We start from the raw sequence: 26,373 nt of genomic DNA, 5'->3' as shown, positions 1-26,373 counted from the left end.
TGCAGTTTCTGCAGCTGGGTTAGGTCAGGGTCACTGTGAATTAAAATCTTCATTTGTCAGGCAGAAGGAGATTATTTTCTGTTTGAAATGGTACACTTACATCCTTCCCTGGTGGCCCCTCACGACCAGCAGGGCCTATCACACCTGGCTCCCCCTGTAATTCAGCAGAAAGGAAAGAGATTTCAGCTCAAGGTCAAAGGCAGACCAGTAACACCACTGTAAGAGTCAAGGGGTTTCTGCAATATTGGACTGAGCTCCTGGAAAGCTTTTTTAAAGCCAGCAGGAGCCTTGTTCATCGTATGTGACACACAAGTCATAAACATTACTCAGAAGCACCTTCTGTAAATGATGCACAAGGTAGTACATTGCTTTCCAGAATATCTGCTACTGCTTGTGCAGTCATGAAGATACCAGCCTATTCCTGATATAGAAACTACCACAATGAGGAACTCCAGCACTAGATATTTTAGCTAAGCTCCTGCAAGCAGAGCATGTTATTTCTCTGTAAAAAGCCAGAATTAGGCAGAAGAACATTCAGATTTGTATCCAATTTGTACACCAAGAGCTTTTAGTATTGTTTCACTCAGAACAGAGAGGGGACCAACACTTCATGCAGGAAGTTTTGGGGTTTGAGTTTTGAGTGTTATGATCCACAGGCAACTAAGTAAAAGGACTAGAGACATTTCTATACTCGTTACTATAAGTTTTGTTTCTGAACTTATTTTGCACTTCTTAGGCATTTTTGGAGGAGTGCTTATACTTCTCCAACAAGTGCAGTAGGGTTCCTCACCTTGTATATGCCAGCATCTGTACCAGAGGAATGTGGTATGGGAGCATCATTGAAAATTCCTCACAAAGGACTATCTCAAGGGGAGCACCAGAGGACTCAGCTCTACCATCAGCATCATCTTACCTGAAATTACAACTCCAGCAGAGGAATGAAGCCAGCTGCTGTGATTTTATGCCATGGGCATGTGGCTCATGGTCGAAAACAGCCTTTCTCCAAAACAACATGTATGAGGTACACATTACTTACCCGGGGTCCTGGAGGACCTGTATCTCCTCTTTGTCCTTTGAAACCCTACAAAAGAGAATGAAATCAATAATTATCCATTACTGTGACACATGAAACACTAAGAAAACTTTATCTTGAATGTTCACTTAATATGCTTCCTAATTTTGCCTAAGATTACAGTGGACTGGTCAGCATGGAGCTGCAATGTCCCAGGGAGTGATTAAGAAGGGCTACATCACAGGAGGAGCTTTCTACAGCTCCTTAGGCTGCAAGACCAAGACTATAGTGTGTCTATTCCTGGTGTGAGCAGCTAATAAATCATTTAACCCTAACTTTCATTGTTCCCATCCTTTCAGAGGACACATAACAGAACACAAGGGCTACAGCTGTGGCTATGCTTTCTGTTAGAAGGGGTGTTATGAAGTTATGTGATTTAACTTCTAGATAAGGGACCTACTGTTCTCCAGTTGTGAAGGACATGGAAATGCCTGTGTTGGATTTTTTTTTGTGGTCATTTATTTATTTGTTCAGTCACAATGCCATGACTATTTGCAGCTAGACCAGCTCTTTGGTTATGTGTTTGCATCAGTAAAGGAGCTCATCTGGCCACCAAAAGTTTCCCAAATACAGTATAGAAGAGTGACTAGATTGAGCCCTTCAGATCAGTACTTACTGGTAAGCCTCTGGCACCCTCCTGGCCTGGAAGACCTGGTTCTCCAGGCTTTCCCTATGGGAAACAATCACATTCATGTTAGGAGAATCTCAGGTCCATCTCTCTGTTGTTGGAAACCTCTCACTCTTCTCCCTTAGATTTAACAGCACTGAGGACTGTGATTGCCCAGCGTTTCTCCAGCAGTGCTGGAGTCTGAGCATGAAAGAAAGACAGTAGTGGTAAATTCCCATACATACTTCTACCTGCACTGCCACAAACACAGCCTTTGAGGTTCAAAGGTAGCTTACACCTTTGGATTGGTGCCCCTTTGCAGTGTTTTAATGATGGGTAATTCACAGAACTGCATCAATACCTAGAGCATACAAAATCAGCATCTACATGTAGAAATCAGGTGTTTCAATGCAAACACACAACTGTCTGAAACTGCTGTGACATGCACAGCTCCATGCACCCATTATCCTAATGACTGGGAACTTGGCTCTTCCCAGAACTAATAACTCCTGTTTGACAAGTCACAGAAGGAGGCTGGCAATGCTGGATACTGGAAGCATATTCTTCATATAACAAACACAGTTGCAAGGAATAACTTTCATTGCCCAATTTATTAACAGTTCCTTTTGGCTAACAACTTCATGGCTCATCTGTTTTTCCCCTCAGCAAACACAAGTACAGACTAAGCAAAGTAAAATATAAACCCTCTCATGCTGGACAACAGAAGTGTTGAGAAAAGGCTTCTGTAAGGACACCTCCTCTAAACTTTCTATGCCCCATAATTTTCTACTTAAAAAATGGATCACTAGGTTTAATGGCACCAGACAACCTTCTTCCTCTACAATATTTACCGTAGCTGTAAAAGTGGAATCACTAAGTTTTAGTGTATTTATGGTAGCTGTAAAAGTAAAAGAACCCAGTTTCTTTTCAAGATTGCAAGTGTGTGACTGTTATAAATCGCTCAAGACAATTTAGTCCTGGTGTTAAAAGAAGATGTGCAAACAGGCTCCCTGCCCTCCCTGAGGAATCCATGGATAGCAGCTCCAAAAACAATAACTGGATGCAGGCTCTGATTGCCTGAGCAAAACAGTTTTGCATTACATTACCGGTTCCCCAAGAGATCCTGGCTTGCCATCCTTGCCATCATTCCCAGCAATGCCCTGTGAATGAAATGCAAAACAGGGTATAAGGAAGGAGTTGATAAGGAATATTTACAGTGACAATTCTGCTTCCACATGGCATATTTAAGTTTGCCTACCCCTCCAAAACCTATCCTATTTCTATAGCTCAGCCATATACCTCTTCTCAATACACCACTGAAACAGCACAAACTGTTTACTTTTCTAGTATGGCAAGTGTAAGGGATTTCCTCCTTCTTAGCCAGGTGAGCACTCCAACAGCTTAAAACAGGATTCCATGGAGAGCTGTTCTAAATCATTAGAATGCCATTATCTTCATTCAGCTAGGCTGCTTCACACTAGAAATAGCTCTGGCCCAATCTATATGACAGATTAACACCCCCACACCCCCACACCCCCCCCCATAAATACTGTAATAATACACAGTCTGTGCCCAAGATGCACTTGATCTTGAGTTATTTCAAAGGAATTATTTTGACTGAATTCAGATAAAGATAGTATTCCAATCTCTGATTTTCGTGCCCTTACACTGGAGCTATTAGTTGATTTATGTGCTCTGCATTTAAAGAGTATTTCTTCCAGTTAAGAGGCAGATGAGGAACAGACCTGATTCATGTTGGTAATTAGCACTTAGCTTTGAAGTGATCAAATACAGCTTTTACACTGTCCTGGACCAAGGGCATAGCATCAACTTGACAGATGCCGTTACAAGTATACATAGCTTTCAAAGCACCTCAAAAATGTCACCTCTTTGTTTTACACACCTATGTGTTTTACATGCCTATGTGTTTAAACCTATAAAATACTGATCTAGAAGGAGCTGAATAGAACTCACTGGAAGTCCAGGCAATCCTGGTGGGCCCTGTGGGCCTGGAGGGCCATCTTTACCCTGGAAAGAAAACAAGCACTGTGGGTCAAGGCAAGCTGCTCAGATGCTTCCATCTGTTGAAGATTTATCAAATACAGAGTTTGACAATGGACAGCTGTGAGAAGCAGGTCTTGCAGCCCATGTCACATAGTATGAAGTTCCTTGGATTCCTTCTAGTTTACATCGGAGGGCTTTCTTTTCACATGAAACACCCAGTACTAGTTACGAGTTGTTACAGATGGAGAAACCACTGAAATCACTGGTTTTGTTTTTTTCTGATTTATTATTATATTTAATCCTTAACTTCCTGCATGAGGTGTCCAGCCAAGAAGTAAAAGATCTATATTTTATACCTATCAAATCAGTAGTTATAAGAAGTGCTTTGCTGACAGTCCCAAAACATCCCTTTACAGGACTGGACTGTAGCATCAAGGTCTTTCACAGTGTCTCAACTTGATCATGAAGAGAAAGGGTACTTCAGCCAGCTTGTCCATGTAGTCTCTGGCCACATTGTTAAGACTGCTCACTGATTTTATATCAGCCATCAGAAGGACCACCATTGTTCACTTATTATGAAGTTCAGGTTGAAATGGATCTGCAAAAGGCATCTTGCTCATTCTAGACCTGTTCTAAAAATTAATGACAGAATTACAGAGTCTTAAACTGTTCCAGCTCAACAGCATGGGCTATTCAGGGAAGGTTAATTTTTTTTCCTTTCCAAACCGAATTTAACATCAATCAGATTACTTGTCCCTCCTAGGGTTTTCTGATGCATTACCATAAAGTAGGTAAGGTATCCATAAAGTAGGATCCATGGTATCCATAAAGTAGGATCTGAGTATCCATAAAGTAGCATCTGAGAACCCTTCAAATGGAAGAGTGATAGCAAAATTCTTCATAGACTTCTCAAGGGTTTTATCTATACTGGTATTTTCAGTGGTGCCAGGGAATGTTCTCAGGTCCTTGCATCTCAACAGTCTGTGCTGTGACATCCTTTTTTGCTTTTCTTTGCATCCTTAGTTGCTGGTTTCATTTTGACAATCTCCACACAGAGTTCAAGTCTTGGCCTGGGTCACGAAGCATCCTAATACATTTAGTCATCCTTTTCTAGAGATGAAGGGGTGTTAACAGCAAGGAAAGTCAGGTAATAGAAACCTCATTAGAGGTCCCATGAGCTGGATTATGCTCTGGCTAATCTGGAATTTCATTTGATGAGTAAACAAAACTGTAGGACCAGAGTAATCTGTGGTTATTTGTGGAGGTCTTACTTGCAAGCATAGAGTTGATTCAGGCTGAATGTTTTGGGGAGCTTGCAAAGGACATTATATGATTTCCAGCTCAGCTTTACCTCTAAAAGCTAAATATAGCTGAAGGTGGTGGTGAAACACACAGTTTAGAGCTTACTGTGTCTCCTGGGTTTCCTGCTGGTCCTATTGGTCCTGGTGCTCCATCTGGGCCCTAAACAAAATAAAACAGAAACAATGTGATTAACACATTTTGTACAGTTTTCAGCACACTCCCTACCACAGCTGGCAACACTGAAGTTCACTCAGTTCAGCATTAATTCCATCATTCATCACAGAAAAGCAGTGCTAACCTCTCATTGAATCAGCCCCCAAAGCCAGAAATAGTCAGATATTTGAGTTTGGTCCTGGCCCTTCCTTCTGAAAATAGGGGACAAATAGGAAAAAGCCAATCTTGTGATGTAAAAATAACTTTGAAGAGCAGTTTGAAGCACGCTTTACGGCAGGCAAACTGCTGGAGCCACAGAGCAATGCAAAGTGAAAAGTCAGCAAAACTTGCAGAAAAGTATCTGAGGAATACCACACTGAGGTCTGCTTTGACAGGCTTGGTTTTACCTTGCACATTTCCTTTGACTAGAGGGACACATGGGACAATTTTAAGTGTTTCAATCTGACTGGAATAACCCTATGGCTGTGGCAGTATGAGGTTAATACAGACACAATAAATGTGTCTGTGTTATTAGCTTGTCTTGAAATAGTGCTCTCAGGAGTGCAAAAAGAGGTCCACAGGTTGTGCCAGTGGCAAAGCATTCAGCATCCTTTAGGCACTGCCGCAGTCTGAAAACAGGATTTTAATCTAATCCTCTTTTCTGGTACTTCCTGTCATTTAGTCAGTGAAGTATAAATTCAGCTTTGACGAGACTGTGCTGATCCCCAGAACAGATGAAGGCTGCACACCCTCAGCATGGCAGAGCCAAACTGCACAGTAAGCAGCAATATGAGTAGTGATGAGTGTGGGCAAAGGAAAGCAGTTTGGAAAGAAAACTCCTTCACTCAGGAAAAGTCCTGGCTCTTGGAGGGTGTAAGCAGTGATATCAAAACCAGGACAGCCAAGTTATTTCAGCCCTGCTCCTGCACTGTAATCCCTTTTTAAATACGAAGAAGCACAGTTGTTTTAGTGAAAAGAGTAGAGCAAAGAACAAGGATGACTGTGGTGGAGAGGAGCACATGTAAAAGGCCTATTAATTCAAAAGTAAACTGCAGGATATGAAAAATGGAGAAAATCCAGTCTCATACCACTGTGTAAAATTGAGAACTATAATACTCTTAAGATCTCCTAGTTCTAGCCTGCCAATTTATTCCACATATAAAAAAACACCTATACACATACTAAGTAGTCCCTGTGGAAGAGATTTCATCATCATTGTCTTGTATAGCGTGAGTGAAGATTAACATTAATTTACAGAGAATGTTGAAGCAATCAGTGAAAAGTGGTTGATGTATTAAATAACAGTTATCATGAGTGGGGAACTATGACACTCAGGGGATCATTAGGAACCCACTGGAAAATGCAAATGCAATGCACAGACAGATGGGAATGGTCCTTTCTTCCACATGGAGCTTGCAACCACCTTTACAAAGGAAGGTACAGAACCACAGAATTACAGAATGGTTTGGGTTGGAAAGAACCTTAAGATCATCAATTTCCAACCCCCTGCTATAGGCAGGGATGCCTCACACTATACCAGGTTGCCCAATCTTTGTCCCAGAGCAACTTACAGGTGGACCAGGGTTTCCAGGAGCCCCTGAGAAGCCAGGCATTCCAGGGTGACCCTGCAGAGCAAAAGCAGAGGCTTTCTTTATGCATTATTCACATCTCTAGTTGTCTAAAAGCTAACTGGTGCTTGAACATTGTGAGGTAACATCAATCAATACACAGAAAGCTCATTATAAGGAAATAAAGAACAATGGTTGTTTAAAACAAAACCTTGGTTTTCAAGGCATGAACATCAGAAATAGTTATATTTAAGGTGTACTTTTTCTAATAAGTACTTCAATCTGTGCTAATGGAAGATGAGAACAGATACTGTGGAATTGTACAAGGCAGGAAATCAGACAGGAAACCAAACCTGCTTAAAATATTCTACAAATCTCATTCAAGAGTTGCTGGTTTGCACCTTAAACTGTTGACATAACCATTGTTAAAATTAGCTATAAAAGTTTGCTTTAATTTAGACCATTCTCTTTCCTGTGGCATCTCAGTCCCTCCTAAAAGGTCATCCCTACATTCATACAATTATAGAATAATCATCTTCTAAGACAAATAGAAACTGGCTTTTTCAACCCAATGGCACCTGATGTCCAGGATCTCATTTAGGCATTATCTGGGGAAATGACTAAGGGTTAGGTAATGTAGAGAATTGAATGCATCCAATGTAAAGGTGATGAAACACATCACACAAGGCTTTTATTGGAGATAGGGGTGGAAGTTTGTGGAGGACTGCTAAAGTTTCACTCACAGCACACTTGAGATTTATCAGTGATGAAGAGCTCCCATCTTCCTTCCCTGCCTCCGACAAGGATGCTCCTCTACAGACATCATAAGAGTTATTCATGAAGGGACAATCACAGTAAATGCACTTGGAAAGAAAATTCTCTTTTTACCTGTTCACCTTTTTCTCCCATATCCCCAGTCATTCCACGGTCTCCTTTAGCACCCTGATAATGAAAAAAAAAGCCATTGAAAGTCACTTAGATTCAGTATTTTATCAGCTTTCTGAACTATTTCATAAAGCACTTGAATATTTTTGAGCATAAAACTCATAAATTAGGGCTGAGTTTACTTGCCCTCCTTCTAAATTTTTCCCTAGACTTTTACTACCAATGCTGGAGCCAGGAATATATGTGAAGAATGGCCTTTGAGCAGACCCAGTACAACCCATTTTTTTTATGTTGTAGTCTCATGGACATGAAAAAGACTTACACATCCTTAGAAATTAGACAGGTTGTTAGGAACTTCACTAAATCAGATCTGACCCAACAGTATGAGCTAGTCATCAACTCTCCCTTCAGAAACAGCCACAATAAAAATGGCGTTTCTAAGGTGCAGTCAGAAAATTCATGCCCAGAAAGTGCTCCCCTCTTTCTCAATCTCTCTCTTCCCTAGTGCTAACACAACAGAGGCAGCTAACTCAAATGTACATCTTGTACAGGCTCAAATGTATTACCTATGCTTAAAGTAAGGCAAGATGAGTCTCACATGGAGCACTAATGAGTTGCTGGCCATGGAAGTAATACTCTGGTTTGCTGCGTGAGAGCTAGGAGATAAGTAGGGGACAGAGGGGCTGCTATTTATTAATTAAAAGAGGCCTAATTCATGTTGCCAGAAGGAATGAGGCTGCTCAGGACCAAATATCTGCAGGTTACCGTTCTATTTCAAAATGGGACCCCATACTAGTTTGGATGGTGTTGGTAAGGACAATATACTACGTCTTCGAAGGTACAGTCATTCACTGCAAGGATCTGCCTAATGTATTTAGAAAGAAGTCATAAAGACTGTGTTTGCACTTTTGCAGGGGTCTTAAAATATTTTCTTTTAACATTTACAAACTCTGTGAATCTGCCTTTTCACTGAATAGGAGTTAGGCTATCAATTAATTTATTTTATGAACATGTACAGTTTAAAAACGGTTCTGGTTACTTCATCTAAACATCCAATCTGCCCAAATTTCTGCTTTCTTACAGCATATAAGAGAGCAGCAGACATGGGATGTTTCAGGCTGCTTGGCTTTTCTGCCAGCTATTGTCATTATGGGTTACTAAGTCTTCTGCAAATTTTATCCCAGAACATACTTCCATTTTGATCAACCCTATATTTACTTTTGAGACTCTATTGCTCTCCCCAACACAATTTTAATTACAAGATATAAAATGAATTCATGAATCTCTATTAGCTTGTCCTACACTCTAATAAGTGCAAATACAATGATGTTAAACCAGCAGAAGCTATTTTAGACAGTACAACAGTAATGCAGGGAAGACTGAAACTGTGGCCCGTCATGAAATCACCTTAACTCTCCCCTCATTGATTTGTTTTGATTTATTTCACATTAAGTAGTTGTAAAGGTTTTGCTTGTGACCAGGCTCTGGCATTGTGAGCAGACTGATGACAGACCTCTGCATGGAACAGGCTTGAAAAGCGTCATTACTGGAATGCTTCAGACATCAGAAGTTTTATGTTGGCCTGTGCCTTAGACCATTAGTCTGAAGCTGAAACAAGGAATTCTTCCTATAGCGTGTTAAGGTAGCAGAATCCATGGATAAAATCGCCATGACAGATAGTGTGTAGGGAGCCCAGCAACCCATTGAACCAGCCTTAATTTAAATGGTTCAAGCATATAGGACTCAAAGAGGAGTGGAACAGGCAGGGGAGCTACTGCCAAGCCTTTAATTTCCTCTTCACCTGATTTAGGTGAGGTGATTTACTTCTAAGTACTTATATGTCAACAGCACACTGATATAATGAAAATTAACATCAAGAATGAGGCCCTTCACGTGTGTCTGTGTGACCAAAGGGATAATAGAAGCCACTATTTAAGGGAAACAGTGTTCATGTGAGGAGCTGTACAGTTCAGCATTCATGTGGCATTCCAGTGAGTTGCCAGTACAGGGTCCACCCAACAGGCCAGACCTACCCCTTTACAGAGACGGATGTTACCAAGATCCTACAGTGTAATAATTAGTCACAAATAAGTGTTCATTAGACAGCTGAAGAAAACCGGCTAACCTTTGGGCCATCAAGCCCAGGTGGGCCTGCAGGACCTCTGGGACCAGCGTTCCCCTGCAATGCAGAAGAGGTAAACACTAGTTCAGTCCATTGACTCTACAAACATTTAAAAAATATTTAATAGGTTGTTGACAAAAAAATCCCAAACATCTAAAGATATTATAAGAAAACAAGGTTACAACATGTCCAAGACATGGTCACTTCCCCAGCTCTCTTACCACTTTCCCATCCTGGCCGTCTCTCCCTGGTGGTCCTCGGAGACCTTTATCACCTTTGAAACCTGGGATGCCTGGCAATCCTGGTGGGCCAGGAGGGCATTCAGCACACACATCCTAGCAGAGAACACAGGGAAAGAAATTAGTAATACACTGTGGAGCAGAGTGGGGGTTAGCAGCTGAACTCACACATGCTCACATGGGTTGTTTCCTATCAGTTCCAGTTGGACAGGTCCTAACTGATCATCCAGGATTAAGAAACCAAGGAAAAGGTCTTCCTAGGGGGACTTCAGAGAACTGCAAAGCAAGACTATCAAGAACAACTTTGTTTCAAAGCTACATGACTACTAGAAAACTGTGTGTACATGAGTCTGAAAGCTACGCTACTGCTCAGAGGGTGGGTTGTTAGGTGCAGTACAATGTCAGAAGGGTGTTTTGCAAAAGAAACTGTATTCAGCAGCTAGCATGGCCAAGGAGAACTCCTCTGATGGAGTTTGTGAAGACCAAGAAAATGCCACAGTGTCCTGGCCAAATTCTGTCATGGAGATTTACTCCCTCCCTCCCTCTTGTACTTTCTGAAGCATCATCTCAGTAGTCTTTACATTTCTACTGTCCTCAAGAAGTGAATTACTTTGAGTATGACATTTTCATTTCAGACTCCCTTCAGCAAAAGGGAAGTAAATCCTGTCTATAAAAGACAGTACATCAGAAGACACTGATCATCAGGTGGAGAGTTGGGAGAACTTGTTCCAACACCCAATTCTGTCAATGATCCATTGCAAAATTGTGGGGTAAACTGTCTCTCTAAGTGTTAGTTCCTACATGAATATTTATCTACTTACTGTATAAGTACCTGAGAAACACCTAAACCAAGAGCCCTAGTTTCATCTGGGATTTCAAGGTGTTGCTTTATATAGACCTGTACCAAGTGTAGAATGAAAAAATACCAAGCAGAAAGAATATGCAAGCCATACAAGTGTTTTTAACTGTAACATAATCAAAGCACAAAACCAAAGGAACATCAAAATGGCATTCTATACTCAAGAATCATTCTCTTAGTCTTGTCCTGATCAGAAATCCCAAACAATACCATACAGTGAAACCTCCCGAAAAATCACTTGGCTGCCTAAGACCGACAGCTCTTCACTGAAGCCATTTTACAGTGGCAAAATTAAAAGGCACATTTTGTAAATGGGGTTGGCTAAACCAGGTGATTTTTTAGTTTTAGTTTCTTCTAATCAATAAGAAAGGATTTCTTGCCATGTCCCAAGATTGCTTAAGAATGTCCCAGCTCAGCCCATTTAAATCTGTAAAGATATTGCAATAACAGCTATCAGATACTGACTTATTTCCCAGACAACAACTCCCTTCATGGAGAGGAAAAGCAGACAGAGAGATCATCACTTTTGAAACATGGGTGCATTTGGGGTTGATCACCTGCATCCTTTCAAATGCACTATGCAAATTGACTGCACCCACACTTCAAAACTGCTCCGGTCACTGTTGAATGTATACATGAAAAATCAGGCATTTCATTAAAACGGGTTCCAGTTTTTGGCTTAGGCAATACAACTGGACAATGTTTGTTGCTCCTTGGGAATGCATGCCTCAAAGAGGAAAAAAGGCTCAGAGCTTTGTAATGTACACCATGTTCTAAATATCTTTCTAGGTCATTTCACTGCTGGGGACGGTAAAAGGATTTTGATCTCCAGCATGTGCTCCAGTGTCCCAGTACCAGTGCAAGTAGGAGGCCTGCAAGTTTCAAGCTTTGACAGAGTATTTAAAGGCACCTTTTGCACTTGTAGCTCTGACACTTTCCCACCACAGGTGGGATTTCATCTGAATCAAACATACAGTCAAACTCCCACCATCATCAAAGGCTGATTACCTTTACTAAGAGATTTATGTCCTCTGGAGAGAGCAGGGGTGGGGAGCCCTGTGAAATGAGAAATTCATTATCTCAGGCAATTTTAAACAGCATCAACATATAAGAATTTTTCCTGAACATGCTTATGGACTCTTACTGGTTTCCCTTGCCCTTCCTGAGCCAAGCACATACTTCCTGCCCTACTTTTCTACTGCACTTCATCACACCTGGGATGAGCTCTTGCTGAGGGTATTTACATGCAGGATATCCTGTTATTTCCATACTGTTCTAAAGCCATTACAGATACTTTTACCAGAACCCCTTAGAGGTTCTTAGTGCTTTTTCAAGCTGCTCAGCTGGAAAGAGCAGCAGTGGAAATGCACTGAAGTGCACTTCTGAGGTGAGGTGTAGAGGTGGAAACTGAGTTAAAAAGAAGATGTAATGTAGAAGTGAAGTTACATACTGGTTTTCCAGGAGGTCCTCTTTCCCCTGGATTTCCGGGTAGACCCTACAGATCAAGAGAAAGAGAAATTGTCATACAATGTTATGAGATGCTCCCCTAATCCGCTGACCGCTCTGTACTAGCACATTTTACTTTCTGCCACTGAGCATCACTGCTTTTTGCATGTGACAAACAGTAAATCCTTGAGATATCCACAACTTCAAACATCCTCTGAACCCCTCCTAAATCTCATTTATCTATTCTGTGACCTTGTTAAATGCCAGTCACATAAAGTCTGAAATTGTTTTAGTTTGTCTTCTTATCACAAGAAGCACTATGCACTGCAATAATGTGAAGGATGAAGCTTTTGATTCCTGGAGATACCTGTAACATGCAAAATCAAGATCTTGCTTTGCACAAGCCTTGCAGACAGGTCCCTTCCACATGAAATAGCAATGGGCCTTTTTGTTGGTGGGTTGTATTAGTGTTGTGGTTTAACAATTGGTATCAGTTTTCTTGTGATGAAGGCATAGAAATGACCAGCATCCTTAGAATTTAAGGTTCGGGAAGTTATGGCTTGGAAAGGGGACATCATCCCTTAATAGTTTGCTTCTCATCAGCAAACCATTGCTTTGTTAAAAAATAAAATAAATATGAATAAATAAGAAAAAAATCAACAGACAAAGTGAAACAAAAGATTATTTTTGACTCTTTGGATAAAATATTGCTTACATGAGAAACCAAATTTTTTTATCAACGTCCAGATGATGACAGAAATCTGCATTGCAAGGATCCTTGCACTGGTGTTTTAAGTTGGAATGGGTGATATTTCTCCAAATCATTCTCTGTTAAATTCCTGGATTCACCTGGCCCATCACCCTGTGTCATCACTCAAGCATATGCAAGTTTTATCCATATTGAGAGCCTTAAAAAATATACATACAAAATACCTGCTAGCTACCTTAACCACATAGAAAAGGCCACCTTATGTGACCATTTTTGGACCTGCAGGAACAGTTTCTACAGGAAAACCACTTAAAAGCACCTTATCTGTGTTCAGTTTTGCTGATTCTGCAGCAGGTGCCATCTGGAGAGGTCTCTGGGACAATGCCAGATTCTTCACACAGGATGTTAATTAATACTCTGAAGATATCAGTAGTAGATTCCAATCAGTTTAGTCTTCGCAGGGGCTACCTAAGGGACTCTCTGAGACTATCCCATATTTCCACCTGTAAAGCTCCTTCAGAACTTGGCCAGAGGCTTTGCTGGGAAGGGCACTAGGCATTCTGTCAAATCACCTTGTCTCAGGCTGATCCGTTGCCTCCAATCAGTTCATTGTATTATTTATGCAGACTACTAGATGGAAAGTTACTTGGGTGCCTGGGCATAAATAGCTTAAGCACATTCAGATACCCTGCTACACCATAATGATAGCTATAAGGCAAACTTGAATTTCATCCTTGTATCTCACTTATAACTTAAATCCTGTACCTCTTGCTAGAGGAGAGAGAAAATGGGAAAATATTTGATTGCTCCCTTTCTATGTCCACAATAAACACTTCTGGGTGAACAACAACTCTTCAGTTACCTTGACTTTCTGACATGAATATTAAGCATGAACTGAAGTGGAGCTGAAGTGGAAGTGAAGTAGTACTGAAGTCCACAGATGAAAGCTTGTTTCCCGAGGAACCAAACCTTCTGCAGGTGAGAGCCAAGAGAAGATAAAGTGTGAAGAAGATTCTTAGCTCATAATTACCTACAAATGTCCTACTGCAGAACTGAGTAAATATAAGGAGACATTAGAACCATTTATAGTTTGCTTCTTATACAGAGCAGCAATGTGAATGTAGAAGATTATGGGATGTTCCCAAAGTCCCTTCTCTTCCACAGATGCTAATTGCCAGGTCATGCTTTTGGCATCCTCTCCACTATGGTTCTCAGCCACTTCTGCAAGCAGGAAGAGGGTTGCATAAATAACAGTAACACAGATCTTATATTCCCAGGCCTATTTTGTTCAGGAAGATTCACACAGCATTTGCTTTAAGGAGTGCAATAAAAAGCACAGACTTATAGGATCATAGAATAGTTAGGGTTGGAAAGGACCATAAGATCATCTAGTTCCAACCCCCCTGCCATGGGCAGGGACACCTCACACTAAACCATATCACCCAAGGCCTCATCCAACCTGGTCTTGAACACTGCCAGGGATGGAGCATTCACAACCTTCCTGGGCAACCCATTCCAGTGCCTCAACACCCTAACAGGAAAGTATTTCCTTCTTATATCCAATCTAAACTTCCCCTGTTTAAGTTTTAACCCATTACCCCTTGTCCTGTCACTACAGTCCCTAATGAAGAGTCCTTCCCCAGCATCCCTATAGCCCCCTTTCAGATACTGGAAGGCTGCTAGGAGGTCTCCACACAGCCTTCTCTTCTCCAGGCTGAACAGCCCCAACTTTCTCAGCCTGTCTTCACACAGGAGGTGCTCCAGTCCCCTGATCACCCTTGTGGCCTCCTCTGCACTTTCCAACAGTTCCATGTCCTTTTTATGTTGAGGACACCAGAACTGCACACAATGCTCCAGGTGAGGTCTCACAAGAGCAGAGTAGAGGGGCAGGATCACCTCCTTCCACCTGCTGGTCACGCTCCTCTTGATGCAGCCCAGGATACGGTTGGCTTTCTGGGCTGCTAGCACACACTGAAGCTGGCTCATGTTCATTTTCTCATCAACCAGCACCCCCAAGTCCTTCTCCACAGGGCTGCTCTGAATCTCTTCTCTGCCCAATCTGTAGCTGTGCCTGGGATTGCTCCAACCCAGCTGTAGGACTTGGCACTTGGCATGGTTAAACTTCATGAGATTGGCATCAGCCCACCTCACAAGCGTGTCGAGGTCCCTCTGGATGGCATTCCTTCCCTCCAGGGTATCAACTGAACCACACAGCTTGGTGCCATCGGCAAACTTGCTGAGGGCGCACTCAATCCCACTGTCCATGTCAGTGACAAAGATGCTAAACAAGACCGGTCCCAACCCCGATCCCTGAGGGACACCACTCGTTACTGGTCTCTAGCCGGACACTGAGCCATTGACCACTACTCTATGTGTGCGGCCATCCAGCCAGTTCTTTATTCACCGAGTGGTCCATCCATCAAATTGATGTCTCTCCAATTTGGAGACAAGGATGTCGTGTGGGACAGTGTCGAACGCTTTGCACAAGTCCAGGTAGATGACATCAACTGCTCTACCACTGTCCATCAGTTCTGGAGCCCCATCATAGAAGGCCACCAAATTGGTCAGGCAGGATTTCCCCTTAGTGAAGCCGTGCTGGCTGTCACCAAGCACCTTGTTGATTTTCATGTGCCTTAGCATGCCTTCCAGGAGAATCTGCTCCAAGATTTTGCCAGGCCCAGAGCTGAGACTGACTGGTCAGTAGTTCCCTGGGCCATCCATTTTCCCTTTCTTGAAAATGGGGGTTATATTTCCCTTTTTCCAGTCATCGGGAACTTCACCTGACTGCCATGATTTCTCAAATATGATGGCCAGTGGCTTCGCAACTTCATTCACCAGCTCCTTCAGGACCTATGGATGGATCTCATCAGGACCCATGGACTTGTGCACGTTCAGATTTTTAAGATGGTCTCGATTCAGATCCTCTCCTACAGTGCGCCCAAAGTCTTCATTCTCACAGTCTCTGCGTCCGCCTTCCAAGACTTGGGTGGTTTGGTCAGAGCCTTTGCCAGTGAAGACCGAGGCAAAGAAGTCATTCAGAACCTCAGCCTTCTCCAAATCCTGTGCAGCCAGTTCTCCTGAGAGCTTCCTTAGGGGGCCTACGTTCTCCCTAGTGTGTTTTTTATTTGTTATGTACCTGTAGAATCCCTTCCTGTTATCTTTAATACCTCTAGCCAAGTTTAATTCTAAGTGGGACTTAGCTTTCCTAACCTGGTCCCTAGCTTCCCAGACAACATCCCTGTACTCTTCCCATGCCACCTGTCCTTGCTTCCACTTTTTATAAGCCTCATTTTTCATTTGAATTTTCCTCAGGAGCTCCTTATCCATCCAAGGATGTCTCCTGGCCCTCCTGCTGCACTTCCTTCTGGTTGGGATGCAACACTCCTGAGCTTGCAGCAGGTGATCCTTGAATATCAACCAACAGTCTTGGGCCCCTCTGCCCTCTAGCGCTATATCCCATGGAACCTTCCAAAGCAGGTTCCTGAAGAGGCCAAAGTCTGCTCTTTTGAAGTCCAGGGCAGTGAGCTTGCTGCACGCTCTTCTCCCTGTCCTGAGATCTCAAATTCGAGCATCTCGTGATCACTGCATCCAAGGCTGCCCTGGAGAGTCACATTTCCAAAGAGCCCTTCCCTGTTGGTGAGCACAAGGACAAGCACGGCACCTCTCCTTGTCGGCTCCTCTATTACTTGCAGAAGGAAGCTGTCTTCCACACAATCAAGTAACCTCCTGGATTGCTTGTGCCAGGCCATACTCTTGTTCCAACAGATGCCAGGGTGGTTGAAGTCACCCATGAGAACAAGGGCCTGCGAGCGTGAGGCTTTTCCTATCTGTCTATGGAGTGCTTCATCTGCAGGTTCTCCTTGATCAGGCGGTCTGTAACAGATCCCCACAGTAATGTCTCCCATAGCTGTTTTCCCTTTAACCCTGACCCACAAACTCTCTGTGGACTGCTCACCTGTCCCCAGACAGTTCCATACTCTCCAGCCTATCCCTAACATAAAGGGCAACTCCCCCTCCCCACCTGCCAGGCCTGTCTTTTCTAAAAAGCCTGTAACCTTCCATTCCAACACTCCAGTCATAGGAGCCATCCCACCATGTTTCTGTGATGCCTATTATACCATACCCCTGTAGACGTGCACACATCTCTAATTCCTCTTGTTTGTTCCCCATGCTACGGGCATTTGTATAGAGGCATCTGAGCCGAGCTCCAAATGAAGCCGGCTCATTGGCTGGAGTGGCTGGGATATCTCTACATCATCCTGGATCAGAAAGCAACACAGAACATACAATTCAAAAATGTCTTTCACGCTGACTATTCATGTAGCTACAAATAAACTGTTTCTACAGTAGGGCTTCTGACAGCCTTCTGCTCAGGGATCTGAAACATGACATGGTGCTACCAGTGCAATTTGAGCATTTAAAGAAGATCTATTTGAAGATGAATAGAGAAAAGACTTCTTAGTTATGAGAAAACAAGGGAGTGATTAAAACTCAAATCCTGGGAAAGATTTAAGCACAGCTGTGATATCCACATAGTATCAGATTGCCTTGAAACAAAAAAGGATGGACCTATATTCTTGAACACTGTATGTTGTCGATCTGGAGATGTATTTAACAGGTTACAAATGAGACAGGACATTGAATTGAACAAACCGGGTGTAGGATGATGGCACTTCAGAATGTTGCATTATCAGAGAACAGCCAACTGGAAACAGAGTCCAATGTAGAGGAAAGATTTCTGGAGTTAGAAAAGGATGACAACAGGGGGCAATCTGCAAACATTGCTCAGAGCAGAATGAAAGTGCTGGAAGAAAGGCACAGAGGGTATAATTGCACCTGACAAGCTGACTAACAGCAGAGGAAACTAGAAAAGAGAAAGCCAGAAAAAAAATCCATAAAAGAACTTCAGAGAGCCTACCCAAAAATAATGCATGATAATGAAAAGAAATGCTGCTGATGTGATGAGGTAACATGCACGGATCCAAATAACCAGTGTTGGAAGGCACATAAAGTTTGAACACTTTCAGGAGCTTGCAGCCAACAGTGGCTGGCATTATGCAGAATATCCAGTGAGTGGTACAGCAAAGCAGTGCAGGAAAAAGACGTTAGGAGTGAGGAGGTATAATGTACAGTTCTGCAAAATGTGACATAGAGGAATGGTCTCTAACTGGGGATTGATGGAAGCTGTGCAGATGACATGCTGAAAATTGAGGCTTAGGTAAGTGATGTATGGGAAAATCAAAGAAAGCGTATAAGGAAACCAGTCCTACAGGCTTATGGTGGGGTGGTTCTGTTACAAGACTGAAAATAAAGCTTGAAATGCAATAGCTAAAATAGGTTGCAAGTCCCAGGAATAAAAAGCCAATAGGGGATTTAAAAAATGTGCTCTAGTTTGAGGTGTATGTACCCTAAAACAAACACAAAGGCTTCTTGGAACTATCCTTCTCACTATATGGCAAAATCAATGTCAGAATAGAAATCTCTGCTTTGCAGCTCTCATGGAGGTAATTATGCATCCACAAAGTTTTTTGTAATTATGAAAATTAATGTAGGGGAAGATTAACTTCTTGGTAACACTGGAACCTAGCTATAAATAATTAACATAATTAAAAAATTATTAATTCAAAGTTTATGTTAATTAAAATGATCATAATCAAAATGCAGAAAGAGCCTATTAAATTTGTGCACTCACTGCTAATAGTAGGACGGGAGAATGTCTCATTCAGATTGTTTTCTAATCTATGGGAATTAAATAGGTAGGTTGAACAGAACCATTTTATCTCCTAGCAGACAGAAAGGGGAGAATGGATGCTTCCCCAAAAATGTGCAGTGTAAGCTTAAGGCCAGGGAGTGTCTGCTCCTTTAGAGGTACCTTTTTCAATGCAACAAGGGAAAACGAGGAGGAAGCCATAAATAAGAACATACAGGGACAGAAACCTGACCAACACATAAAGGAGGCAGTGATGGGAACCAAAGCTGGACAGTCACACTAATTGATGAAGACATCTGAGAGTGTGAGGAGGTTTAATCCAGCAAGGTTATCTGATCCGGGATGTTGTCACTTTGGAAACGAAGGCAAAAGGAAGAAATCAGAAACAAAATAAACCAAGATAGAGACCTAACAAGAAACAAACCTTGCAACTCACACTGATTGGATGAGCTATCAAGAAACCACAGTCTGCACTTCCATGAAGATCAAGCTGGACCTAGCACGTGGTAAGATTGTAAACCAGGGGGCTCCTGAACTAGGAGGGGGTGCAGAAATTGATAGAGATGTAGAAATTCATGAGGGAACATGCATAGGAAAAGGAAGCAGTGAGGAACAAGCAGGGGAGTAGACAGACAAGGGTATAAAAGGAGCTGTGTAAATATGTTATAGAATCACAGAATCATAGAACCAACTAGGCTGGAAAAAACCTTTACATCATCATGCCCAGCCACTACCCCAGGACTGTCAAGACCACCACTAAACCATGTCACTGAGGGCCTCATCTACATGGGTTTTGAAAACATCTAGGGACAGTGATTCCATCACTGCCCTGGGAAGCCTGTTCCAAGATCTCATTACCCTGTCTGTCTGTAAAAGGGGCTGGTCAGTGCAATTGTCTGGCTGAGCCGTCCACCTGATCTCTATGATCCTTTCATATCTTCTTATTAATCCTTTCTTAACTATCTTTTAAATCACATTTACATACATTAGGTTATTCTTTGCTCTATTTTTTCCAGATACTCTTAGAAGTGTCTGCTATCCAGGCCCACGAAAAAATTAAATGGAATATAGTTGCAAAGGCTACAGCAAAAAATAAGACACCAAGGCAAGTAATTGAAGCTATTACCACTGAATGGCTTGGGAGTTGCATGGTAAATTCATATTAGCAATTCAAATTGAAGCTTTCCTGATGACATACTGTTTAAATACAACAGAGTACAAAAATGGGCATGCTTCAAAGAATACAGGAACACTACATTGATACACAAGAGTGCAAAAGCAGAACAAAAAATCCTTTGTACTAGTCATAAATGAAAGTGGAGATCAGGAAACTGTAAATGCACGATCTTGTCAAAGTAGGTATCCCTGCTGTTACATCAAGGAATGTTGGAATGTGCCCTGTAGCTGCATTTACACTTCCTGAAATGCAGGCAGAATTGCTTAACAGGCTATCAGTCAGGATACAGAGAGCTCCTAAAGGCCATATTGAGTGCAATTAAAACAGATGGCATAATAAAGGATGCATTTTATCAGTACCATAAGGAATGGTTCTGTTTGGGTAATTTCTGCAGGGAAAGGAAGAGATGTAAAGACTGTAATACTGCTTCTCCAAGAGCTGACCAGCTAATGCTGATCTGAGTAGACCCAGAAAGGGACTCACAAAAGCTGGCTCTGTCACTCTTCTCACACAATACAGTTGTACTAAACCCATCTATTGCAGCTCCTGTTTAAAATGGCTTTATTGAAAATATCAGACATCTGAGACAAAGTAAAGATCTAGAGGCAGTCAGCAGGACACAATCAATCCTGAACCTGTGGCTGCTCAGGGACACAGGGCGATGAAAGCAAAGAACCATTTCTGCTATCATAGGAAGATATTATGGCCAGGGATACTCTGGCCGTAATAATTTGTATTGTGATAAAGTAAGTGGGAAGAAAACTAGGCCTTCTTCTCCAGACATTCAGGGCGAAAGGCTATCCATCCCATGGGAATGTACACCCTTCAAGGCAGCTGATGTACATCATTAAAGCAACACTAGGGCTCAAAAGCACTTTGCATGGACTTTGTGAAAACTGATACCATTTCAGATATAGAATCATAGAATGCCTTGGGTTGGAAAGGACCTGAAGATCGTCCAGTTCCAATCCCTTGTCATGAGCAGGAATGCCTTACACTAGACCATGTAGCCCAAGGCTCTGTCCAATCTGGCTTTGAACACTGCCAGGGATGGAGCATTTACCACTTCTTTGGGCAACCTGTGCCAGTGCCTCACCACCCTCACAGTAAAGAACATCTTTACTGTAAAACCTGAACTTTTCCTCCTTTTGTTTGTGCCCATTACTCCTTGTAATGATGTGTTATGATGCATGACAGCATCACAAAGAAGCTCTGAGAAAAACTACAAAAGCCTACTGCCTCCTTCCTACAGCAATCCCTCAACAGGCACAAATCCAAAGAGCAAGCCTTTCAAACTCTTCAGAGCCTCCTAGTTGGTTTTAATCCAGGACTGGTTTCCACATCACAGAGCTGGCTGACCAGCAGAGTTTAAAACACTCCTCTTTTTGATTCCACACTGCGACAAAACCAAGCAGCGAGACGGGTCAACTTTCCAGCTGGGTGCCTGCCACGTTTCTCTATATCCCTCAGCTCCATGACTCACCCACTGAGATGGCACAAGTGAGAACAATGCACCAAGAGGTTAAAATGTCAGTTCTCGTGCACAGTTGCAGCAGCAAAATGAACTCACACAGAGTTTTTTAACAGCTGTGGCCCAGTTTTCATAGAAATATTATAGGTTACTTAGCAGCTTCCAAGAAGTTCCTAGACAGCTTAAATTTTAACCTTTCCCAGTGTGGGATTGTTCCCCAGTGTATGCTGCCAAGTCCCATCTCTAGTGTCATTTAAAAGTGGTTCACTGGTAAAGATCACCACTTTCCTTGAGACAACCCTCCTTAGCCTAACTGCGTTTCTCCCTGACATTCTAACCTGTAAGAGCTTATGTGAATCATCTCCCTTCTACCATCCTAGTAATACTTAATGGCTGCAGTTGAGTAGGAGCTCAATTTTTAGGGAAATCAGATTTTCTAATTAGAAATTAGATTTGAGCACTGTCAGATTTCTTGAGCACTTACACTTTTAGTTTACTTACATCCTGGCCAGGCGGGCCCTGTGGTCCAGGGATACCAGGTACACCACGGGGACCCTTGTAGGGAGAGAACAGTAAGGACAGCAGTAGTTATTAAGAGTTAAACTCATTCTTTCTTTTTGCAGGACTATTAAAGGCAAGGAAAAGTTGTCACCATGCCAAGAGTCCCAGTCAGCTCTTTCTCACAACTCAATATAGCAGACAAGTAGTTGCTAATGTACAAGAGAAGTCCTTTTAAGGGTCACGCAAACTGTGAGCCTACCATCCTTGGGCAAGGAGAAACTAACCATGCCTTCATCAAATAACAGGCAGAAATGCAATTAGTGGGGTTGTCCCTTCCCCACAAAATCTGGGTGTAGTTAGAAAGACATACTGTACCAATGACCCTTTGTCTCCTGGAGGTCCCACTGGGCCCTGCAAACAGAAAAGACACAGATATCAAAACACTGAAAATGCTGATGAGGCTGGGTCCTGAAGCACCAACATAAAATTGGAGTAGTGAGGAAAAAGAGAAAGTCTGACAGGCTGCTCACATAGACATTGTTGGGGTGTAGAATACTCACAACAGGATGTTTAAAGGAATGTCAAAGGCAGAGTGAGAAAGAAAGAGAGAAAAAGGGACCAGAGGGGTCAGCTGTATGCTAACATGGTACTTGTCTGCCTGAGCCCTGTACTAAATCACCGCAGACATAGAATACCTGAGGTTGGAAGGGACCCACAAGGATCATTGTGTCCAACTCCCTGCTTCTTGCAGGACTGCCTAAATCTAAACCATATGACTAAGAGCATCATTCAGATGGTCCTTGAACTCTGACAGGCTTGGTGCTGTGACCACTTCCCTAGGGTGACTGGCTGCCCTTTCAGTGAAGAACCTTTTCCCAGTGTCCAATTTGAACTTCCCTTGGTGCAGCTTCATTTGATTTTTTCACAGCCTATGGCTGATCACCAGAGAGAGGAGAACAGCACCTCCTCCTACACTACCCTCCTTGAGCCCTGGGGAACCCCACCAGTGACTGGCCACCAGCCTGATGTAACCCCATTTACTGTATTCACATTAAATCCTGTTTGTAACATGCTTGGGCATGGGTGAGATCAGGAATCCGAGTCTGGGTCATTGAATATTAGTGGGCCTGAAACCACATGAACTGGCAAGGACGAGAGGTCTGGGTGTCAGCAGCTGGAGGACATTAGGATGCAGAGGCCTGAGTACTGGGAAAGTAGGTGTCCAGGACCAGCTGCTGGAAAGATCCACATTTCATTTTTATATATCCCAACAGTGGCTTTCAAATCTCATCAGCCAGGTAGAGGAGAAGAGGGATTGAGACATTCTTGATCATGTTTCTGAGAGTGCTGTTTAGGTTTATGTGAGTGTTCAAAAAGCATTGTCCTCTGCTTTGGTCTGCGTAGCTGCACACTTATGTGTGTGCATTGCATGTACATATGCCCATTGACACTACGTGCTTAGCAGCACTACTGGCTGGACCTGAGGATGTAGAAACACAGCACCTTCACATCTGTTGGGCTGGGACAGGCCAGTTCCCCCAGGTCCTGAAGACCACTGTAATCTGTGACCTCTAACAAAAGGAAAAGCATCCCACAGGACCTTTGTGCCCTTAAATAAGGTCAAAGTAGGGAGTGCAGTGGACCTGCATATGCTGTTTGTTGGGGATGTGATTTAAAAAGGTGTAGCCAAGTAGAGTGGGCCACTAGAAGGTATCCACTTCTATAGGGACAACACAGAAGTGATGGAATATCCATATCCAGCATGGATGAGTCAAATACACCCAAAAAAAAGGCTTGACTTCACATCTCTGGCTTTGTGTTTGAATAAATTGTCTCACACCAAGACTTTTCAACCTTTGGTTTCTATTTCAGGCACATTAATTCACTAATCCTCATACAGTCCTCCATGCAAGACACCTTAATGCTCTGCTTAAGCAAAGACTAAATACATAATTCTGAACCCATAGTAATATGAACAGGGCAAGGCAGAACAAGAGCAAAACCCTTTTACTTACGCAGCACACACCTCCATTAGGCAGCTTCAGCATAAGCATATGAATTCACCCTATTTCTCTTCTTCTGGTTCAGAGGGAAGAACACACTCTGCTAATACTCAGTTTATGGCTCAGTGTTATGCAACTGAATACTTTAGCAGACAAAGTAAGAAAATCATCATCTGTATGTACCTTCTGTGCAGGAGCAAAGCCCAAGAGGAGTTAAAGGGCACAGGAGGAAACAGGGCGAGAACTCTAATTAAAAAGAGTTGCTGCCTCTCAGCTCTGCAGCTGAAAGTATTATACACACAATGTTTCCACATTGCTAAAAAGGGTACAGGCTGACACCTTTAATTCAGTATGTGATATGCACTGAAGCAGCTCTACTGACTTTACTCCTTTTCTTCTATGGGACTCAGTCTTCGTTAAAGCCTGATATATTCAAGGTTATACAATGGTTTCCAGATTCCAGACTCTTTGCAGTGGAGTTGAGGTTATGTTGAATCTACAGTGGAGAAAACCACCGTAATAGTTGTTGAAAAATGTATTTAGGGAAGCAGATTACATAAATAAAGACAAATCGATCAGGAAAGTGTGATGTGGAGGTGGCTACTTATCCTAAAAGTGGTCAAACAATGATGACTCACAAAAAAGGTGACCTTCTGGTGTGAGACAAGCAATATTTATATTTGGTATCAAATTCTTAGTCATTCATGTTCATAAATGAGCAGATGCTTAGGCCCTAATGAAGAATAACTTTGTCATCTAGTGTACATCAGGATGCAGAAGTGAACTCATCTACCCCTGCACTGAATGTGAGAACCAGTAATTAAAAGCAGCTCACAAGCTAGTGACTTTCAAACAAGCCAAATACTCATTTGCTAATCTCTTTTTAATATTAATGACTGAACATTCAGAAATGCAAGAACATCACTGCTCCTTAGATAAATCATAACAAATAGCACTCAGCAAATCTTCAGTCATTGGTAACTGTGAGGACCATGAAGGCCATGATAGAGTCATAATGCAAAACATGACTGACCCAGTCTGCTTTACTTGATATAGTATTTAGCTTGGTAAAAGCAAATATGAAGTGGAAACCTAGCTCAGAAAACTAGATTTGTCAACCAGGATTACACAGCAATATGACATCATTTTAAAGGTAATTTCCTGTACTAATTGGGAAACTTGTATCTAGATAACCAGAGCATGAAAACATTGACTGTTATTGGTACGTATCATGGTGTGTACAAGGGGTTGCGAAAGAATGCAAGGTCTCAGATACTACCTAACAGTTACAGCTACGAATAAAGTTTGATTCCTCCTAAACATCTCACTTGCAAATTCAGAGCACATCTGGAGGTCTCTGAGCAGGGCTCAGTCAGAGCACTCCCAAACCCCCCTCATCTCAAAAGGAGTTGTACATGATAAGAACTGAAGTAATCAAAGCCCAGCAATATGAAAATCCAAACTTTCCATAGCAGAATCCCAGAGAGAGGGACCAGAGATGAGGCCAGATCTGGATGTTTTGGGGGAAATTATGGGGACCCTTGTCCTCTTGGAATGCAGCAGTTTAAGCAACCAGATCTTGTATTCCCCATCAGTGCTGACTATGTCACTGATGTGGGCATGTGTGTCACACTCATCATTTCAAATAAGGTGACAGCAAGGTTCTGTCTGCCCAGTAGACCAGACCTGCTGGCTCAGCACAGATCTCAACTCGCATCCACAGCCAATGTGTCAAGATGACACAGAAAAGTCAGGAGTAACAGCCAGAGTGATATCAATTGCTCCTATAGCACTTTTCTGCCTTTCAACCAAATATGAACGCATCAAGAGCTCTCACAGCAGACGTGTAGACATCTGAGCCACAAATGGCAGCTTCTCGACTAGTTTGCCATTTGCATCTTCAAAGGGTGAAACGTCCAACATGCTCTTGGCACAGCTGAGCACAGGCAACGTGTTCCCGAGGTGATGATAGATAAGTTCTTGCCTTGATACAGATTGCAGCAGGACCTGGTACTTACAGGGGGTCCAGCCAGCCCAACTCCTGGAGCACCTCTGTCTCCTGGCTGTCCAGGGAGGCCGGGAGGTCCCCTCTCACCCTGAAACAAAGAAAGGAGTTAAGAGCTTTGTGCACTGTTGGGAACACATAGAACCACAGAATAGTTTGGTGGACCTTCAAAGTTCATCTAGTCCAACCCCCTGCAATGAGCATGGACATCTTCATGTAGATCAGGTTGCCCAGAGTCACATCCAGCCTGGCCTTGAATGTCTTCAGGGATGGCACATCCACTTCCTCTTTGGGCAACCTGTGCAAGTGTTTTACCACCCCATTGTAAAGAATGTTTTTTTCATTACATATAGCTTGAATCTCCACTCTTTTAGTTTCAAACCATCACCCCTCATCTAAAACCACCACCCCTCATCCCATCACAACAGACCCCGCTAAAAGGTCTCTCCCCATCTTTCTTATAGGCCTATTTTAAGTACTGAAATGCAGTCAAGTTCCTCAACAAACATAACACTGATACATCCTGACCTGATCCTGCCC

The 26,373-nt window shown here is 42.6% G+C and overlaps 1 protein-coding gene across 5 annotated transcripts in view; it reads right to left on the bottom strand.

Annotated features, from left to right (window-relative positions):
• The window catches only part of COL22A1 (collagen type XXII alpha 1 chain), a 220,934-nt gene that overhangs the window by 14,864 nt on the left and 179,697 nt on the right, over positions 1–26,373 (bottom strand). For all 5 annotated transcript variants that reach the window (XM_057429787.1, XM_057429782.1, XM_057429784.1 and 2 more), the window contains 15 exons: positions 25,847–25,924; positions 22,201–22,236; positions 21,826–21,879; positions 12,262–12,306; positions 11,820–11,867; positions 9,935–10,048; positions 9,717–9,770; positions 7,595–7,648; positions 6,710–6,763; positions 5,091–5,144; positions 3,654–3,707; positions 2,786–2,839; positions 1,689–1,742; positions 1,037–1,081; positions 101–154 (listed from right to left, as the gene is read on the bottom strand). In XM_057429787.1, the coding sequence (XP_057285770.1) occupies positions 101–154; positions 1,037–1,081; positions 1,689–1,742; positions 2,786–2,839; positions 3,654–3,707; positions 5,091–5,144; positions 6,710–6,763; positions 7,595–7,648; positions 9,717–9,770; positions 9,935–10,048; positions 11,820–11,867; positions 12,262–12,306; positions 21,826–21,879; positions 22,201–22,236; positions 25,847–25,924 (852 nt within the window). The remainder of the gene's footprint in view (positions 1–100; positions 155–1,036; positions 1,082–1,688; positions 1,743–2,785; positions 2,840–3,653; positions 3,708–5,090; positions 5,145–6,709; positions 6,764–7,594; positions 7,649–9,716; positions 9,771–9,934; positions 10,049–11,819; positions 11,868–12,261; positions 12,307–21,825; positions 21,880–22,200; positions 22,237–25,846; positions 25,925–26,373) is intronic.

Source organism: Pezoporus wallicus, unplaced genomic scaffold (genome assembly GCF_028554395.1).
Source record: "Pezoporus wallicus isolate ANWC-B61680 ecotype Strahan unplaced genomic scaffold, APGP_CSIRO_Pwel_v1 contig_7545, whole genome shotgun sequence".
NCBI classification, from domain to species: domain Eukaryota; kingdom Metazoa; phylum Chordata; class Aves; order Psittaciformes; family Psittacidae; genus Pezoporus; species Pezoporus wallicus.
Note: the sequence above shows the minus strand (reverse complement) of the source record. Positions and strands in the feature narration are given on the sequence as shown.